The sequence below is a fragment of the Syngnathus scovelli genome, chromosome 4 (assembly GCF_024217435.2).
Source record: "Syngnathus scovelli strain Florida chromosome 4, RoL_Ssco_1.2, whole genome shotgun sequence".
Classification (NCBI taxonomy): domain Eukaryota; kingdom Metazoa; phylum Chordata; class Actinopteri; order Syngnathiformes; family Syngnathidae; genus Syngnathus; species Syngnathus scovelli.
In genome coordinates this window covers 17,565,327-17,587,091 of record NC_090850.1, presented here as the reverse complement: position 1 = coordinate 17,587,091, position 21,765 = coordinate 17,565,327, and the positions used below count along the sequence as shown (strand labels likewise).

Genomic DNA, 21,765 nt, shown 5'->3' with positions numbered 1-21,765 from the left:
CGCTTTGGATTAGAATTGATTCAAATTAAATCAGATTCTTCCGTTACAAATGGATATTAGACCCACAACTGTAAAAAAAAAAAAAAGTTAGTATGCAATCAGTCATGCCATTTGTTGGCAAACAAGTGACTGCCATATTTCTAGTTACTTGAGTTGGATAATCCGCCAAAGCACCTCAAACTCAAAGCAACAGGACCGATATTACACTGTAGTGCTTCTCACATGCCAAATTCAAACTATTCAAGAGAGTACACAAAGTGTATATAATAGGTGGAATGCTAAGCACCAGCGTTTTGTGGACTTATGCCCAGTGATGATAAGCTGCGCTTCACTGACTATCAATGATGTCGTAAAGAAATATAGTAATGTTATTAAATGGGTCGTTGCTCAAGGAGTCAAAAGTCCGGCAACACCATCTGGATGTGCTGCAGGATTTGTTCAAAAGGGTTCAGATTAATTGCATTACAGATGCCCTCCAGCTACTGTTTTCTAATATGACTTTTCTAGTACATTCTCATGATAAGAGAGCTTCAACATAGTAAAACATGTTTATTTTGTTTTGATGTTTGTATTGTGGGTGTTTTTATTTGCGGTGTTGGTGATAAAGGTAATTATGACCTTTTATTTCTTTTTTCCTGAGGGTCTCAATTTGAAGCAGGGCATTTATTTGCTCAAATGGACAGCACGCCAGCGATAAAAATGATTGAAGGCCACCGTTTTAGGGAATCTGCAAGATTCACAGAAGGTATACTATGGAATAAAGCTTTATGTTTCTTTGATAAACACAAAGTAGATTAGCAACCGGGTGGTGGTTATGAAAGAAATATTTCGAGCTTGGTTCATACCCAAACAAAAGTGTTTAGACAATGATATAAAACTGAAGAGTTTTTTCTTCATACAAAAACAGATGGGCACCCTTTCAGCCTTGGAGTGTTCATAAATATTATCCAGTTAAATTCTAGTTATTTGGTAAAAGGTTGTTTCAATGTGCTGTACCGGGAATTGTTTCTTCTGTCACAGCTGGCAGTTGAAAGAAAATGCGTAGAAATGTTTTGCGTACATGTTTTTTTTAGAATAGCTACTACATTAAGGAAATGTAACAAAAGCATCAGTTCACCGTGAGGCACAAAAAAGATCAAAACGGGACACGTTTAAAAGCGCAGGTCTGCTTTGCTTTGCTTGATTTAATTCATCCATCTGTAGCGCTTTGTCCAGCGTGAGCGACATACGTGGGAACCAAAAGTGACATTGACATACTTTAGAATGTACACTTTAGCAATAGCATGTGGTCAAGGCAAAATGAGATTAAAAAATAACAAACAATAAAAATGTGAGGTGACACAGGCGAAATACAGAAAACACTGGAAAACACGCCGCAATCGACGTAGAGATTTTTTGTTGAGCTACAGAACATAATGAATGATTAAACAGGCTACAGTTGTACTCACAGTTTAGACCTGTAGGAATAAACACATAATTATACATTACAACTCATTATTGATGTCATTTGGACAAGAAGATAAAGTGTGATTATAAATGTAATGGTAAACTATGGGTTATAGAGCTATAGATATGAGTATTGCTTGATTTTAACAATCATATCCATACCACGCAATGTAAAGCATGTAACCCCAAAAGTTGTGTCGTATCAAGAAAAATCACTCATATCAATAAAAATGAACGGTTATGTGGCGATACACGCTTTCATTGCACAGCGAGAATATTTGTGTGACTGTTCACAAGACAGACATTCAAGCGCTAAACAATGTAGGCAGATTTCCTCCATAATTCACCTTTCGCCAAGATCCGCCCACCTCAGCGAGCATTCCTTCGAAGGTCACATCCAACTTTCAATGTGATGGAATGAAATCCTGCAAAAGAAAAGTGAATTGCTGCATTGCCTAATGACCGAGATGATGGACAATGACATTAAGGCGCGACACGTTGCGGCTAAAGCTAGCAAACGCTCTGTTTACTGATACAATCATTCAGGAGGTTAGCTTAGCTTGCCTCATGTTATTAATGTAACGTTAGCCATTTGGTTACTATGCTACATTACATTGCCAAATTGAGCTCATTACCTTTGACAGACTGCATTGACAGTCGCATAACTTTCTCCAATTGCCTTTTGCAAATTATCTTCATTCGAGTTGTGCGTTCTGTCCTGCACTCTGATAAGCATTTCTGGGGCGTGATTTAGCGAAAAGGTGAATTGTACACGTAATCTGCTCTCCACAGCAGCTACATACACATCTCCAGCTTCTTCTTCCGGGACATTCAATGACTTGCACTTTTCAGCTCTCAATGCAACACACACACACGCACACACTCACTATGTTCGGTACGGTTACCGCCTGACACCTGTGTCACAACACTCACATCACCCATTGCCCATAGCGGCATAAACAAATCCAAAAATATCAAAAAACAGGCAAATTGTAACGTCACATAAGTTCAATAAAACCCAAAGGAACAACAGAGGACGTATAAATGTTGTGCTTCTTTAATTTTGTTACATAGAGTCCTTCAGCATCCCCGCTTATGATTAAACTTTGCTTATATTTAATATATAATGATGAATGTACACGTACATATAATCCACGCTGAGTTTACTTTTTCCGTGGTGAGCAAAGAGGCTACCTCGAGTGGCCTCTTCCTCCACCTTTCTTTCTGTCAGTTCATTCATTCGTTTTTCACTTAGTATAAGCCGTCCCTGTCGCTCAGCAGCTCGGCCGGTGACGAAGGTCAGCAGAAGGAAAAATTCACCCACATTATCTGTCTCGTTCGCCAGCTCGGCGGAATCCCTCGTGCTTTTCCCTCAGGTAATCTTTGGTAAGAGTGTCCGACACTTTGGTGTGTCTCGGGGAGAGAGAAAGGGGATGTGGAGGAGGGAAGAAGGGGGTCATAAATGTAGGCTAACTATAAAGACGAGGAGACACTTGACATGATTATTATGAAATCTAATGGGCTAATAGAGGAGGTGTTTGGCTTAAATACATGATAATATGTTATAGTGTGTCATTGGAGCAAAGTGTTTAAATAAAGTAAAAAGCTGCGTCTGCACGGATCATGGATGCAAGGAGGACAAAAGGCGAGTGGGGGAAGAAGTCTGGGAGTCGGGTCGAGAGAAGAAGTAAGAGCGCGAGTCAGGGCAGTGTCTGTCAGCACAGACAGAAGGTGGCGCTGTGGTCAACTGCTCATCATCTGCAGAACAGGGCGACGACGCAAGAGAGGATGATGGTCATCCATCTGGCTAATGGAAGCGCCTGTGAGCCGCCGATCAGAACTAAGAAAGAGAAGAGTCATTGAATGAGGTCATATTGACTACCAAAACCATGAAAGTTTGAGCGCAACTCATCTATTTACTTCTTTGTGGATAAGAAAATCAATGTTCAAGTGAGAGACAACAAGAAAATGGACCGCTGTGACAAAGTAGTCAGAGTAAGCTAATTCAGTTATACCTTCACCACCTATTTTGTAGGAAAGATATGTTTTAGTGTGTAAGTGTACAAAATATTATTTTTAGTCTGTCATTGCTGGCTCATTTGTGAAAAGATCGGAAACACCAAGATGATTCCAACAACAACACGATCAAAAATAATTTGGTTGGACTATACATTACTCAGTTGTTTTGATTAATCTATCAGATAGACACTAGCTATGTCTTGAAGATTAATAAAAAGTTCTTCTCGCTTTTCTGAGCACTTTGTTATTCCTTGTGTTGAGCTCACCAAGTGCATTACATTGGCAGACAGACGAGTTTGTGTCTTACAGCGAACGCTCAGCCGCCCGCCCGCCTGCCTGATAATTACCCATCTGCCTGCACGGAGTGTTCCCACTCGCGCACAACCTGCAGGACAACCTCATACAAGTCTGAAGCGCTCAAGAGCTTTCCCCTTCCTGTTTACACCATCATCCATTATTCAAAGCATCCGCCAGTGTCTTTACGCACACATATGTGCCACATCTCACATTAGCGAGTATGCGAGCAGGCACACATGGCAAGCTGTGGGTTTGAGGAGCTAAATAAAAAGCAGAGTGTTAATAATTCACTTTCTCGGTTTTGTTGCTTTTCCCGGGCTTTCATGTTACGGGCCAAGCTGGCTGTGAACGTGTTCTCGCACATTATATGCTTTCACAATGATCTCGCAGCCAAATAACAAATTGTCATGAGTCACCTTTACATTTATCTGTCACTTCATAAATAAAGCATGACTCAATATTGGCAGACAATCAATGTGAATAGCCAGGTATGGACTTTTATTATACTCCATCATCATTATTATTATTATTATCATTAATTCATTCATTTACATGGCATATTAGAAGTTCTCATATTTTTATTTAGAAAAAATATTTTTTTATTTACTCATGATTGTGTTCTTATTTTAATTATTGTCATTTATTTTCTGTAGTTTGCACATAGTAATGCTATATAAATTACATTGATTTGAGTTAAGTAATTTTCTTCAAACTGTAACAAGCTGCTCTTGCATGATTTTTCATGTAATTCATGCTTACCTCTGAAAAACAGTTCCAATCTATCTTACCTGTCTTACCTGCGCTGGCCATAGTGTTTTGCTGTTTGCATTTGCCGATTGTGATAGACACGTCATCGATAGCAATGTCGCCCTCGAAGCTCTTCCCTCTAATTCCTTCAAAAACAATCTGGAAAAGACAAAATGAGACAAAGGAGTGTGAGTAATTCCTAAAATGGAAAACTATTTCAAGGAAACACATAGTATGAAACTCAACATTGAAGTAAATTAACTCTGATTGAATGGCCATGATTGGTGGGGTCCCTCAAGGGTCAGTCCTTAGACCCTAATGACAACAGTTCAATGAAGGTGTGTCACCATCAAAATAAATTAATTACAGGATGAACCAACGTTTTTGAATTTGGGAATCGGATCATAAATCCAACAATCATCTAATATACAGGAGCGATCTTCTTTTATGCAACCACAACAACAAACAGACAAATACAACAAAGAGACTCATTTACAAACTTTCAGGCGACTTTCCCATTTCAGGCAGCAGCCATCTGGTTTTGACTGACAGTCTAATTACCGTGGCGTGCCGAGGCTCCAAAAGCCCATCGCACCCAGCTAATCAAAAGCGGAGCATATTCTGCCTGGAATATACCGGGGGAGCGCAAACAAACAAGGAATCTACTTTGCTGGGGTAAAGTAACAATAATGGCACAACTATAGCAGATACTGCCAAAAGTTTGCTTGTATAAAACATGACAAGTAATCTTGTCCAGGGAAAAATAGTGATGTAATGGCATGCCATACACATTGAGGTGTGCTGATTTACATTCCTTATTGCAACCAACCCATGAGCAAAGAACAGAAAAAAAGTTGGCTAAATTAGACATTAATAATGAAGTTAATACATCAAAAACTGCAGCCAAAATGTTTCACATATAAAGAAAAAAACACGCAGTGAAAATCTTCCTTGTCAAAATATTGCATTTTCTCTACTAATTGCGGGGCATGATAAAGTAAATTACCATGATGGCAGGCTTTTTTTTTTATAATTGGCTCTAAAATTAAAAGTACTCTATTATGCCTCTTTCGTAACGGCCAATGCTCAGGCTATGCATTATCTATGAACGACCTTCATTTGTCAGGTAAATGCATGTTCTTATGACAACATGGCTGCATGCATCATTGCACTAGCAAACATGTTTGCTCAAAACACGTCAAAGTTGAGCTTGTTGCATGATTAAAGACACGGCAAAAATAATTGGGCGATGCAAATCCAGAGATTAACAAGTGACCTTGACAAACAAGCACAGTTTCCTTGAGCCTGTATGGAACGCAAATAAGATGCATAGCAAATTGCATAAAAGATAAAAGAACAGTATTTTAAAACATAATTCATGCTGCTTTATCTGAGGAGTCTTTGTCACTTTGTTTGCAAAGTCAATTTTTGAGTTCAGGTTTTTGACTCTTCCACAAAGAATTTTGTTTGGTTTTTGAGCAATCCAAAGAATGCAACATAAACACACTATAAACTTCTTATAAAATGCCACTTTCCATTAAGTTGTAGTCAGGCATCTTCAAAAGGTGAGAAGCTTCATTAGTATTTATTTAATTTATATTCCCTTTATACTTCTGTGACAGTTAAGAATGTTATTTCAGCCTGGACCATTAAGTTTTATGATAGTTTGTATTTCCTATTGGGAAATTTGTCACCCAGCAACACAGATTGGATTGTGTTCCACTTGCCCCCGTTTTCTGGAATAATAACAAAGAGTGAAATAAAGAGAAAATATACACAGGTAAATGTGAATAGCAATCCTTAATGTAACAATCTGTTAACTGTTTTTCTTCAAAAGACGACGATTAAAAAGTAAACTTTGTCAGTGATGTCAGGTCAAACTGTAAATAGATCTAAAAATGGGGTTACGGGTCACAGAAGGTTGCCGCTGTCCTTACAATGCCTGATATATAACGCTGACATTCACCAGTAATTACATACCCTACTTTGTGACACATGTGTAAGATGCACTCACTTTTAAGTCCTTGTCGAAGAAGTGTGTCGGCGAGGGACTCGACTGCGTGTTTGAGTGTGTGACTCCGGGATCAAAGCGGCTCCAGTAAAGCTTCCAAGCCGGCACTACCAATGTGTCGCTTTGTAACCTTTACCGCTGCCATTGATGTGCGGTTCGCGTACAAGAGGGGACGCGGCCCCAAGGGACGCTACTGCAGGAGAGTGTGACTTGAGATAAAAAAATAAAATAACTACCCAGGTAGCAAACTCCGCACGGAACACAAGATGGCCTCTGGGTAGTCTACGCTGGAGCAAGTCGGGACACGCTCTTATTATACAACACAATACAATACAATACAATACAATACAATACAATGGAGATGTGTACGTAGAAGTTTTGACCTGAATAAACAACTGGCATAGAGGCCAGTAGCTTGAACTAAATCAATTTCAGACAGGATGCTGATTGGCACGCTTGTAGGCGTGAGACAGATGGCGCTTTGCTGGAACAATAACAAGCCATTGCCGCAGATCTGCTGACTGACAACGCCAGGCAATTTTGAAATGTGCACGCCAAGCTAAATTCAAAATAAGAAGACATTGTTTCGGTTACACGCCTCCCCTGAAGGTGCAATAAAGACAAAATTAAGAACAGAAAAAAAATTGCTCATAAAATGGCTATTTTCATTTTATGAATTTCCATCATGTTTCTGTTCGCAGCAGTGAACAATTTGAATATTTTCACAGCAGTTGCGTTTGGCCGAGCTCTTGTTTTGGAGGGACAGGAAGCGAGCAGGCCCTCAAAGACATTCACTTTTGTTGGCAGTGGCAACAAAGCAAGGGAGAGCTGCTGAGACGAGTGGCAGCACCTCAAAGGCCTCGGGCGTTTGCAGTCAGTACGCTGCACACAGGACGGAAAAAGTTTGCCTTCTCTGCGGAGACGCTTTTGACATGAAACAAACATCCATGGGAGGCCGCATGTGCTGACACAGATAACATTTGCTTAAAACTCACAACTCTTGGGAGGATTCAGAGATAGATTTGACAATTGTTCTGACATTTAAGAAAGGTGATAAAGTGAAAAAAGGCAAAACCAGAAAAAAAATATATTTTTGAGACTTTTCTTACATCTAAAAAGTTAAGATGTCAGTACATGGTCTTCCAAGCCATGACTGACTTAACATCTGGCGATAAATGCCATCTTCACAGGTAAAGATCATGTGATCACTTCAACAAGAACAGGTTAACACGGGTCACTCGCGGTGCCTGAACTCAACACTACTGACATTTAACATTTACCTGACTTCCCAAAAAGATCAAGCGAGCAGTCGCACACACGCGTGCGGAAACTTAAAAGGGCAACTTCTCGAAGTTTATATGTTAATGTCAGTGTACTTGTCACGGTGAGCAAGAAAAGCCGGTGTTGTCTCTTCGGTCGTGTCCCCGGGCGTACCTCAACTACACTACAGGCAGGGGCTTGTTATTTTTCAACTTCTCATTCTAACTTATGCAAAGTGGCTGGACTGGCATTTGCTAAAAAAAACAAAACAACACAATACAAGCATTTTTTTGAAAGTTGAAAACAAATCCAACATTCAATTAATGAAGTGTATTGTGTCATTGTGAAGCAATAACGGCATTGGGGACCGGATTTTGGAAAACTGCAGAGAATGACTTTGCAATAAAACCAATTCAGATATGTAGGAAATTACATTTTGAGTCGACAAAGGCAAAAGGGCAAAACAGACTTTACAAAGCAATCCTTTACCATATCAAAACCAAAATGAAACAACAACCAGTTCATTCGTGTATTTCCCTTTGTCAACCTCAGACAGATTAATCATTATCGATCGGAACAGAACAAACGCTCACCGCCAACAGGGTGGGAAGGAGCGTCAATGTAGGAGGAGACACGGAGCTACCGGAGGCGCTCTTAATCAGGGCAAAAAATCCAGAACAGAGCAAGAGAGAGAGAGAAAACGATGGAGGAATGAAACGGTCAGAGAGAGAAATGGGATTCGCCCTGCGGCTGCTGATACATAACAAAGTTTTAAGAAGGAGGGAAAAAGTGTGACAGGGAGGGCTAACGTGAAAAAAAGTCATTTATCAGCTCACCTCAGATGGCCTGTGCCACATTCACGGCACTCACCATACTTTGTGCCTGTATACGTTCAACAGCTTAAAAGTATTTCGATATCTCGGGGCATTGCTTTAAAAAAATGGCATAAAAAAATCATGAGGCTATAAGAAACAACTTGATTAATTCCGCAAGAGTCAAATGTCAAGTGTTATTTGTTTGCACGTGTAGTTTGGGGCGCATTAATAATTTATCACTCCATATTTGAATATCTTTAAGGAAATATCAATAGAGAATTATTCATCTTATAGAGGACATTTAGGAGGAAGTTTAGCAAATTCTGGAGTTTTTTTCAGATCTTGAGGTGACTGATTTGTATTCTTCCTTTCAGTTGAGCTCAAACATTGAACGTCACGGACTGACAATAAGTTGCTTGCATGAAGAAGTGGATGTTTTATTGCAGTTCATTAAGAACCACGTTGAGTTTGCTTGCCCCTTGGCCTGCTACCGCTCCACCTTCAATATAACACAAGCTTTGCACATGAGCCGAATGCCTAATGCAAGCCGGTCAGTTATTCCGCTCAATAAGACATTCCAATTGGGTTTTCCAATTTTGATATTATACAAATGTGAGCAGCGCCGTAACGGCATCAAAGTAAAGATTTTTAGCCCAATTGCATGATTAGGAATGTTATGCTAAGAAATCGCCGGGTTACAAGAATGATAAATAGTCAGTGCATTTATATCTGGGTTCGTTGTATATTATTCAAGATCCACATTTACAGCGCTCCATTATTAGCATGAGAGCTGGAAATCACGTATCGGTTGCCAAGGAGACAACGCTTCTTTCACACGCGTCTCTCTCATCCATCTTACTTTACGAGTCTCGATATGATGAATATTTTAAAATGCAGTAATCACTTTATTGAAGCTGCAAATATATGTGCCACATGTTTTTTTTCCCCCCTTCTTTGTCACACACGCTTTCTCCTATTACAGACTGCTGCCAGTTTTACTGTGAGCAGGAAATTGGGTAGTTTGTCCAAACCAGCATGTGCTGCTCTGGTAAATTTTCAACCACTATTTTAAAATTTTACAAGCCGACTCGTGGACATACATGATACCACACTCTACACGATTTTTAATGCACCTGAGTCGGATTTGGAAGACGCATCCTGTGGGGAAGGTGGAGCGATTTGATTTTAAAGCACAGGCATTGCCTTATGAATATTCATCATCAGGTTGGCCATATGTTACACAGTAATGATATGATATGCACTCCGAAAAGGCTATCAAAACTGTCTTAAAAAAACGTTAAAAAAATACATGACGTGAAATGAATGGATTTTATCTGCAAGGTGTTCTCCATGCATTAGAAATGAACTTGTGTGTGCGCTGTGTGTTGACTGAAGGTGCTCATTACATTGCTCAATCAATACACCGCCGAGACTGCCTAACATCCCCGAGGAGTGTACCTCTGCCCGTTCACTCTTTTACCCGTATCCCAATGTTCCCCATCCAAGTGAAAGGAGCACATTGCTGCAGAAACAAAGTTAATGAAGGGCTCACGCACCCCCCAGCGTAGGTCTTCAGTCTACATTCATCATGGTTTCGATTTCCCCCATGCACGCGCACACAGAGAGACTCAGGAATCATTACAGCACAACTTGCAGGCATCCCCTGCACATAAATAAACATGTTAATTGACCTGTCATTGCTAATTGCTGCAGGGGACAGGAGACTGCTGCTGCTATGTGTGTGTGTACGTGTGTGTGTGTATGCAAATGTAATTGGATCTAACATGGTACTTACGCAGGTGGATGTGTTTTTTTCAAAGACAGATGTTTGATTAAACAATGTGTTTGATTATTGTTTTACTTTTTTAGTAAGGACTAAGTACCCAAACAGTCAGCACGGTGTTGCACCGCAGAACCAGACAGAGGGAAAGACAAACAATCTAAAATAGACGGATACAAAGAAAGAGGGGAAGAAAAACGAATTGGTTTGCTGTCGCTACTTTTCACACCAATGAGTTGGAAATTTACTCGGCCTGACACAAAGAAGCAAAGAGTGATCTTGCTGGATGGATTCAAAAGGTTTTCTGTCCTGACTTCTTAAAGTTATCTAGATATGAATACCATGAAAATAAAAGCTGCAATTCAGATTTTTTTTGGTCTGATATTCATCAAACCCAAATTTCTTCAGTATACAAAAAAAAATCAAAGGAATTAACCTTGTTATTCCAATACTTTTAAAGGGCACTAAATTCAAATATTGAATTAAGTTGTATCTTTGTCATATTATTGAAAAATAATATGATCAGCCAAGCTGTTGTGTATCTTGATCTGCGAAACAAACATTATAACCTTGTCGTCCACCCAGAGAACAGCACATCCTCGATGAGGCAACTAATTCTTTGGCAGCCGTGTAGACGAAGCTTGTTGCTGACATTCAGCAGAAAAAGCAGCTGAATGTTCGCTCAAAAGGTCCTCGCTGATCAATACGGACCTCTATCCAAAAATATCAAACTGCTTGAAAACAATTCACTGGCAATATCAAAACTTAAAGTTAATGTAGACATGTGACATTATTTGAATTGCTCTCATTAGTTCTGATCAAAATTGGTTTAACAAACTATACGGATTGGGCAAAGAAAATTCATTTCAAAAGCTACACTTCTGGCACAGGCACCAACAGGACAGATGCTTTGAGATTTATTTTTACCACATTGGAATAAACGAATTCAATAACCTTGTCTGCAATTAGCTACTTACCGACATTTATTTGCATTTACAAGAAAGACTAAAATAGTAGAATTAAGTCAACTGCATGTGCAAGTAGGCTTCTGTGAGCTCATAATTACACTTTAAAAAATTTTATTCACCCCTTTCTCTGCACCACAATTTCCTATGAAAAATGGATCAAATTCCAAACAAAGTCTGAGGCTCGATTCTTCGCTGGATTCCTTTTATTCCAAGCAGCCCCCAGAGTGCCCCCCCCCCTGCCTCTTTTCTATCCGACTTCCCTCTTGGGAAATATGCAGATGAGAGGAATCCTTCAGTAGATGAAATCTCCCAAAGATAAGAGAGTTGACAAGAAAAGCAAGAAATACCATGTAATACCATGGAAATAAAAGCCTCATGAACTCTTTATTTTTGTTGTCTTCTTCTTGGACCAGCAAACTCACAGTAGAGTTGAAACATGCCGTGGGCCTGATCCAGTTTCAACAAATAGTATTGAGGTCTCTACTACGGATGACTGGGTCACAAATTCAGATCAAGTCATGGCTTTGCATGCAACATACGTAGGTGTAATAATAATAATGAAAATAACATTAATAATAAATAAACAAAAATATTGTTTTCAGCAAATGATCCATGACCCTGACGTGCATGATTTTTCTTTTTTATATTTCCTCTTCTTCCAAAACACAACACAATATTTTTTTAATGCTCCTTATAGCTGTGCTGTTTTTTGTTGTTGTTTTTATTGTAACGATAAAACAGGATAGGATATTGTTCTCATTGCGCTCTTACCTGAAATGGTCCACTGGGACTGATGTCAAAGTACGCTTTCTTCCAGTCTGGGCCCTGATGACCTGATTTGGTCCACAACATAGAATCCACTGAGGCAATGCTCCTCACTTTCAAAAGAACATTGAGAGTGCCTGTAAAACGGAATTGCAGATTTAGAAAAGCTGATTAAATACATTCAGTGGACATGGCGCATAATACCATGACATTCAATTCAAGAGCCGTACCTCCAGCTACAATGATCTCAATAGATTGTGATTGTTTATGTTACATATTCTCCCTGTGCTTTTTATTTTTACATTTATTTATTTATTTTTCATATGTATGTATGTATGTATGTATGTATGTATGTATGTATGTATGTATGTATTTATTTACTGGTAACTATCTTATATCCACATTCCCAAAAATAAATATAATTGAAAATTCTAAAGTGTTCATAGGTGTGAATATGTTGTTTGTCCCTTCTCTATGTGCCTTGCGATTGGCCATGATGAGTCAAGAGAGTAAAAGCACCTCTGATCCAAAACTGCCTGTGGGCTCCAGCTCACGCATGACCCAAGTGAGGACAAGGATGACACATCAGATTATAATCTTGTGGCTTTGACATCGAACTCCAAAGGCTTGGAACCTTTTAAGATTTTGAACCATGGCTGATTTGCGCCCACTTATTGAACCCATCTCATTGTAATGTGTGCTGGCCATTTCACTGAGCCTATTTAAACCATATCGTAAAAGATTCCATCACATAAACAAAACATTAGTAGAACATTAGTGGCTTTCAAGCAACTCTACTGGAGCACGATTTATACTTTAGCTTTTAATTTTTTTTTGCCAGACATGAATTTGAATATACTGCCAGCTTTGTTTAATATTATGCCACAAATATTTGGGCGATTGACCGGCCATCCCACCTAACTTTCAAAATGGCAAAAGTTATTCACTTGCGATATAAAACAAACTCCCTGAGGTCCTATACACAAGCTCGGAGCACAGCTCCTCGAACTCTCTTAGGTCTCAAAGTTGAAAGAACTATTCATCTTCTTAAGCATTCTCAGACTGCTCTCAAGTGCAATATTAACCAACATCTAGTCTCTTAACACATGCCTAGGCAGCACTGCTAAGGTATTTTATGTGTTTCAATTTGGTAGGAGTTTTTTTTTTCGCTAGAAAATTCATCACTCCATATGCCCACAAAATGTTCAACCGACTCTCATGGGTGATATTTGTTTTGGAGGTAATGTGACTCGAGACTTGAAATAATTAAGCTAGTAAGTAATTAACATTTTAGTCTGTCGCAGGGGATGAGCGCCAAGGGTAAGTGTACTGTAAATGACATCGAAATCTTTTTGGATTACGACTGGAAGATTAAAAAAAAAAAACTTTTAAAACACACTGGAATGCTTTTAATTAAAAACCTCAACAGAGGATCATTTAAATAACTGTTCATTTGTTTTCCATCGCCGTGCACTCAAAACAATCCAACCGTTCCAAATCAGCTTGCCAGTGGCTTGGTCCAAGAAACAGCCAAACTAAACCTCGAGTATAGAAACATGAGCAAATGGTGTTTACATGCTGCTAAGAGTGAAGAGTTGCATTAGGTGACCCAAACTATTCATGGCACCCTCACCTAGCCTAATACGGACTTTCATGTTCCACATTTCGCAACGCAAAACACAGAATATACGCTATAAGTGCCTTTTTCAATAACCTTCATGTACTTCCTCTTGAAAACAGGTCGAGTGCGTACGTATCGGTGCTTTTGTGTCATCCGACGGCGTGCGAACATCAATGTGCTGATGGCCTTTTCGGCAGCTCATGCTACTCAAGCCTTTTTACACCACCTTGCATCTCTAACAAAGCCTTTCAAGCTCTTTTGAAAGCTTTATAACATTTTTCTGAAACACTGCTTCACTCGTGCTTCCTCATTTTGCTAACATCCAGCTCTACTCTTTTTGTTGCAGTAGCCTCCTTCTTTATTATGGCCAAGGAACACACGTTGCGACAAGACGGTTGCGGCGTGAGCTCGGCCGGTGGAAGGCAATTAAAGTTAATAAATTGTAAGCGAATGGGAGAACAACAGCATGGATGAAAGGGGATCTTGTAAAGAAGCTTGGCGTGAACTGCTAACAGACTGTTGTAATTGTAAGCAAGCACCAGGTGACAGATGTTGCCTTGCTGCAAAGCACCACCATCAGGGATGAGAACTTTGAGCCTTAGAGAAAATTGCCCTGTTTCTCGGAGAATTTACTACCTTTGTAAACAGTCCCTTTTTGTGTTTCGGTCATCAATCCTAAAGTATTCCTATATACTCTCGCTCAGCATTCTGTGCTTGGTGGAGGTAAGATCCCATAAAAAAATGATGAACTTGATTTATTGATATTTTAGAGATATAACTGGAAATGTCAAAAAAAAGGTTTCTGAGAAAAGCAAAACAAAAACAAATTTTTTAAAATGTTTCCAAATGCAAAATGATTTTTTTAATGCTAAATATTTCTCATAATTAACATTTACAACTATTGGCTATGACTATTTACCAATTCAAATCATCTAAATAACACAAATAGCAAAAGCAGGCGGTTTTTAAATTAACAAGTGGCGTGAATGTGTGTGTGTGTGTGTCTTAGGTTGTGCAGGCTCTAAGCTGAATGCCTTGTAGCTCTGTGACAGAGCATATTATGATGAACAGCTTGGCCAAGTGACTGAGTCTATGGCACCATTGCCATAAATCACACACCCACTGCCCACTTCAAAAACAAACACACACACACACACACACACACACACAAAGGCACAAGTGGAAACATACAAAGACCTGCCACCCCCGGGTTTGTCTACACGTCAAGCTCTATGGCTCAGGAACAGAAATCGAGAGTCGGCCAGAAGCGCGAAGATCTGAGAACTTTCACTTTTGAACCCTCACAATTGAAAGAAGTCCAAAAAGTAAAAACTCAAGCGCCTATCAAATGTTGGAATTTGAGAGTGATCTTATTTGAAAGTGAAAACTGACTGTCCTAATGGAAAAGTATCTACAGACTCCTTAAGAGCTTTTTTAAAGGCTATTTTGATTAAATTTAAGACCTTGCATTCACTAAATGTGACCGTTTGGAACGAGTCCTATGAGCAGAGCAACCATTCATGCACCTTAATATTATTTGTCAAGAATAAAAAGTCTGCATTATGGGCCTTGAGGTGTGCATGTATTATTCTCCTCTCATTCACTCACCAATGTGTTTGCCCTTCATGTGGTAGAAGAAGGAGACACAGTATGGGACTCTGCCGGATCCCTTGGGGCCCCTGACCGTGGTCACGTTAAAAAGTGGAGAGAGCAGACGAGCCTTGTCCCCCGGAACTCGTGGCCGTGATGCTTCGATGTACATGTAGTAGCCTGAAAGAAAACGAAAAAAAAGCTACATTCAGAGATCCGCACAGCTGCTTGGAACTGCAAATTAAATTCATTCCCCTTTCCTCACCCTCTTTGGTTCCACTGCGATCCGTCTCCGGGCCTGTATTGGCGGACCTCTTGGGATTCTGGGTCAGGTGATTCTGTCGCGTCCAGTCAAAAACGTCGCTTCGGTCTTGTGAAAAACCACAAATCCTCTCATCCTCAAAGCCACACACGTGGTCTGGTGCGTGAATGTGGAAAAGCAAAAGTGTTAGGTTGGGGATGCATTTCTGATAATCCTACATCAATTTTTTATTTTATTTTTTTTACAGATAATATGGGAAGTCTGAAGTGGTTCAATATGTAAAAATTTCAACAAAATATGATATTATTTCTACAACTATCAAAAGTTCCTTTATCATATAATTTTCTCTGGTGGTTTTTACTTTTAAGTAAGTAAGTAAGTAAGTAAGTAAGTAAGTAAGTAAGTAAGTAAGTAAGTAAGTAAGTAAGTAAATAAATAAAAACAGCCAAGTTGGCATTTTGCAACCTGGCAACTGCCCTGCTTGAATCCGTCTGACATATTGGATGGCTTTATGAAAAGAACTTCAACCTCCAAGTGACTTAACTAGAAGGTGAGTTAAATGAAAAAGCCGAATGTTTTGTATCTTGGGATGTTCATTGGTTAAAAATCAATACTTTCCAGCAGTCAGCCAAGAAAAAGAATCAGTGTCTGACCTGGATTACCATCAAATAATGTTGGCTTTTTTTTTTTTGGTTGCTGTTTCTAATTCAAACCGCTGACCCAACTCCCACCCCGGCTCATGTACATGTGTGCGCTGACACATCCTCCCAAAGAGCACCGTGTGACTTTTTGGGTTTTTCTTTGTGAAGTTGGACTGGAGCCAAGTGCAGTTTATCAACAGATTTGGACAGGCAATGCTCCTAGAATGCCACTACATAGATCACTTCAGGAAATGTTTCTGTGCTTGCTTGCAAGGGGCGTACGGTACTTTAAAAAAAGACGGCTAACATGTTTGGAACTGAAAGCCTTTGCATACGTCGGACATCATAGAATTTTAACTTTACAAAAAATTTGGTTCTAAAGCCAAGAATCTACAAAAAAACGAGAATTGTTATCCCTCGCTATGCTGATATAAATATTTTTTTTGAGGGAGTCCTATAAATATTACTTCGATTTCATAATTGTATCCACAACTGTTTTCAAGATAATCAGTTTTTTTTTTCTATTGTAAATGACATTACTGGGTAAGATTTACTTAAGTAAACCTGACAACCTCAGTCAAATGAAGAAGAATACTGAGGTGGAAACTTTGCAAAGCTGGAGTTCTCACTTCACTTGTCTGCCTGGCATTAAAATTCAGAAGTTACAAATTACTTTAACAAAATAAGAATTCAACAGGCAATTTCATTGACCCAATCAAAAACTGAGCGCCATGAGTGGATGTCCTTCGCACAGCTAGATGGTATCTTGATTCTTCCAAAAGAATTTTCTTTGGCTTTTTTTGCGCTGTATATCCATTTGCAAGGTGTCAACGATGATAACTTGAAGACTGTGCTGTCCTAAGAGATCAAATTATTTTACTCGCCCCGGGCGCCGACCACCCACCCTGTGGCGCTGTGTTTTAGATGTTAACAACCAAGGAATCTCTCACTTTCAGCTGTCCATTTACACTCTGGCATAACCTGAAACTCCCCACACACCAGAAATGTAATTTAAATTCTGTATATTTACCCATGTTTAAATAATGACATCACAAAAAGGGAGCTTAACATCTTCACATTCAAATACAACCCAAGTGTAATATAATTAATGAATAATAAGTCAGCCCAGCCTATTGATATTTGGCCAATTAATTGTACCCTATATTTGCTAATTAGAGTCTTCGTGTACATGTGGGATCCGTTGTTGATCACTTTAATCAAATTCTACATAATCAACAGCATATTTAATCAATAAAACCACTCATTCATCGGACTCGTGTTTACTATATCTGCTACTTTGCATAAGCGAATGGCATCTGTGTTAGAATTTGTTTCGAGGGGGTAATTTATTACTATTCACACCCTGCTCCGCGACACCCACACATTTCAATTTGCACCATTGTTCTCACAGTCTGTTTGTTCCAATGTGCAGTTGTATTTTAATTTCATCATCCTGGCAGAGCTGAGTGACACCAGTGCCAGACAAATGCTGCATGTCGCTTACTGAAGAGGACAGAGAACATTTGGCGGGCTGATAAAGACGAATGACTGAAAAGTTTTTACAAAAAGACAGGTTTGAGACGCACAACCTTAAAAGAGATGTAGGTTGAATGCTGCGTTAAAATAAAAGGGGGAAGAGGACAGATTGGATGAGCTCATGAGGTTCGACCACAGGAGAAAAGTATGGAACGTAAACAAAAAATATGGCTGACAAATGCAATAAGATTTTGTTTGTTTGTGGAGAGACAATCTGGCTCTCAGCAGTCTGGGAAAACAAACTTTTTCTTTTTTGCCAATTAGTTGAAGGCTGCGGGATTATCTTAAAACAAATAAACACCTCCTTACATTGGTTGCTTTCATTTTCATCTGCAATATTCAATACTTGGACAAAAAACAAGCTAATGATGCGAACGATACTTTTGTCTGATTTTTCTAAACAGTTGATACAAATGACAGCCAGCATAATTTTCAGGCAATCGACCATTAGAGTAAAACTAGTTTTCTTTTTTTAACCTCTCAATAATAATAGTATCATTTTTTAATAAAAAGTGTCAAACGCATCATTCCAAATTATTACGCACAACAGTTTCAACAAATTATAGATTTATGAAGATCTAAAAATAGCCTTTCATTGAATATGTTCATGTTTACTGAAATCAAAACCTATTTTAATTTAAAAAAAACATCTTAATAGGTCTAGTTACACTTCATCATAGGACCTTTTGGCTATTATCTGTTCCAGACATTTATCAAAAATATAGACAGTGTGTAATTTTCACATGCTTCTCATAACACACACTCTTCCCTAAAGCAACCAAATTTGATCATCACAAGACTTTACAAATCACTGTTGACAGTTCTGGGGGCCATAAAACAAATTGGCTTTTCGGTGTAAAAGTAAAAAAAAAATCTAAATGCGCTGCTAATTTTATCACCCTGTCATCAATCATTTGACAGCAACAAGTTTAGAAGATTAGAAGATGGAAGCTGAGTGAGAGAACTCACCTGTGGATCTTGGGTAGGTGTACGCTGTAAGAAAACGAAGCCCCGATTAACATGATCCACAACAATGAAGGAAGTAAAACCTTTAAAGTCAAACAATTGTGTTTTTGGTCAAATTATGCACTGATGTTTTGTTAATTGTGAATCCATGAAAAAACCTTGTGTTCAATAACTTCTGTATCCATTGAATCTATTTATGGATCACTCACGCTCTGAGTACTGGATGATGCGACTGACGTATTCCCCCTTGCTCCACATGGTGATGGCGGCCAATCGGACCTCATAGGAAAGAGGTATTCTCAAGTCAGGAATGGCATAGGACAACAGAACCCCATTCTCAGGCTCCTTGTCCTTTAGTTCAATGTGGTCCGACATAAATTTTTGCTTGTTCTGAATCAAACACAAGTGTAGAAAGAGAAAAGTGGAACTCAGATATAATGCACGAGAAAAAGGTTACTCGCGAGTACAAATAAATTCCCAAAGTGCACAAATTCAACAAATAGGATCACAAATACAACAAATATGCTTGAGACGGAGCTATAATGAAAGATACACTCGAAAGATTCCGACTGCACTACAGCCGGAATAACTTCATTCCCAACCTCAATTCCCTTCTCTGCTACCTTTGGGCATATTTTGCTGTCTTCTCAATTCCTTTCCTTCCAAATACTATAATTTCAAGATGTGTACCAGAGCACCCAGATATGATAACAGACCCATCATCGGTTGCGGTATCTCCCAGCCATGCTGACGGCTCCTTGCGGATAAAACTGATCAGTTAATGAGGATACAAGGTTAAGCAGGACATTTGTTCTAAATCTACACCATTCTGATATAATTCCATTAAAGCAACACTGATTGGAGCACTACAGATATTGTGCAGTGGATAACCGCTGATGGTATCGTATTGATCTGCATATCCTCATATGATTTCACGAGGGTGCGTGCCCTTCATATTTCCTTTAACGACCAAGTATGAGTCAACTCTAAGCGTTTTACCAGCATGCTTCTGAGACATGAGATTTTAATGAGCTCATGTTTAATAGTAGGAAACTGACACAATTTGCTGCTACATGGAAAAAAAAAAAATATATATATATGAGTTATTTAAAAAGATTAAAATATTTAAGATGAATATTTTATTTATTTTTGATAATGAGGAACAATAAAATAAAGATATGAAATTATAATTTATTTGCAATTTGGTACAAAAATGAACTGCTGTAATGGTTGGATATTGTGCTTCATTCATCTCTTGACTTCTCAAACCTCACTCGATACGGCACTAAAACATAGCCAAGTGGAACAAATGCTAATTTAGTGCAGTTGTAATCTTGTAATAATTAACCCCAAAAAGTTTGTGTATTTTGTTGACACCATTTTAAATTGACAACGCTTTAGCTGTGTTAGTCCACCCCTGCAGCAAAGGCTCCATTAGCTGTGTATCTGCCGCTGATCCGAGCTACTTAAAGACCTGACAGCACGCTACCTCTAATGTATTAGGTCAGCCACTCGGCCATGACACGCTGCTACACGTACAGCATGCAATTATCAGATAATGCATGCAACAGAGGTGTGTGTACGTGTGTTCGTGTGTCCATGTGTGTGTCTCAAACATCTGACAGTGATTTAACACAGTGGCCAACAGACACGGACATTGTGAAATACAGATGGTGCATACTGGTACGCAATAAATGTTTGATAATGTTAGTTTTCTGTCAACAACCTGCTGTAATAAAATATACAGAAGAGCCTGTCTTTCACATATATATTGTGCTCACATGCCAGAAACTGCATATGCCCACACTGTCATACAGTATTTATATCAATTTACTACCAGCTAACACTCATTAATCAACATTTAGGTTATTGCAAGTTACACCCCATGTAAACATTCAAGCATCACATAAACACAGTGTGCATAATGATGCGCAGCATAAGAGAAAAGCGGAGCTGTGCGCATGGAATATGCATTAAGGATGTGCTAAGTGGGAGAGATGAGTCACTGATGCAATGAGCCTCAGAAATGTGTGTCTGTTTGTATGCATATTGTTTTCAACCATGAAAATAGACATAAAAGATTGTATATGTCATGAAATGGATGCGGCTTTCTTGAGTCAACAACAATTTCCATCCGGAACTCCACTCTCCATTATGGAACTTCTCGGAGCTCTTAAAGCATTTTAATGGCTTCTTCTGCTCCGATTTGAACCATCTACCAGCAAGGATAACGTCAAAGTGTTCTCTACAGACTTCTTGCCTCACTAGATACATACCTGCTTATTTCAATTTCAAAAAATTTCTACAAGATTCACGGAGTATTTTTTTTCTGTAAAGATATGCCAAGTGATGAACAAAAGATGGTGGAGGCATACACACAATGGAAAAAGTCAATTATGCATGTGAACTAACTACGGATTGAGAACATGAGAGGAGGCGGCCACTTCAAATAATAATGAGTGTGAGGTTAATTATTCTCTCATGCTCTATTAATGGATCTTTTTCAAGACTTGATCCAGCAGTCCGCTGCTATAAGCCGTGTGGACGTAAAGTCATTGCTGTATGCTTATTACTTTTAATTCACCAAGATTTATTTTGCTTTTTTGGTCATTTCTCATATATATGATAATGGAAGGTGTCGTGACACAATCTGGGTATTAATTTTGAGCCAGGTGCAAGTCTGGCAAAAAAGTTTTCAAAACTCACTAAAAAAGCGATCAGAGAATGAACATGACCTAAACAAACACACTTTTTGTTCAACTTTTATTAACGCTTCAGACAAGAAGAAGCTAACACGTGACGTTCAAAAGTAAATCAATTCTCCAGTAAAGACATCTGCTCCACGTCTGATATGAGCACTTGTGTGTTACCGTCTCAACGTGTCCCCCGGGAGCCCCACATCTTCGGGCATGTGCTAAAAAGATGGAGTGCTGAGGCGTTAAGAGGATGAGCCGGAGAAAGTGTAGCCGGAATAGATGGCTTGTGAAATGGATATGGTATTACTTTTCAATGTTCTGCCCCTCGAGTTAATAGTTGAAGGG

General features: G+C 39.0%; 1 protein-coding gene across 6 annotated transcripts in view; it reads right to left on the bottom strand.

Annotated features, from left to right (window-relative positions):
* Nucleotides 1-1,146: 1,146 nt before the first annotated feature.
* Nucleotides 1,147-21,765, bottom strand: part of LOC125967729 (MAM domain-containing glycosylphosphatidylinositol anchor protein 1) — a 93,007-nt gene continuing 72,388 nt past the window's right edge. For 5 of the 6 annotated variants that reach the window (XM_049719042.2, XM_049719046.2, XM_049719045.2 and 2 more), the window contains 7 exons: nucleotides 18,934-19,114; nucleotides 18,728-18,751; nucleotides 15,585-15,737; nucleotides 15,338-15,499; nucleotides 12,115-12,245; nucleotides 4,551-4,668; nucleotides 1,147-3,286 (listed from right to left, as the gene is read on the bottom strand). In XM_049719042.2, coding sequence (XP_049574999.1) covers nucleotides 3,201-3,286; nucleotides 4,551-4,668; nucleotides 12,115-12,245; nucleotides 15,338-15,499; nucleotides 15,585-15,737; nucleotides 18,728-18,751; nucleotides 18,934-19,114 — 855 coding nt within the window. In that variant the 3' untranslated portion in view covers nucleotides 1,147-3,200. The remainder of the gene's footprint in view (nucleotides 3,287-4,550; nucleotides 4,669-12,114; nucleotides 12,246-15,337; nucleotides 15,500-15,584; nucleotides 15,738-18,727; nucleotides 18,752-18,933; nucleotides 19,115-21,765) is intronic. The other variant, XM_049719048.2, reaches the window with a different exon arrangement.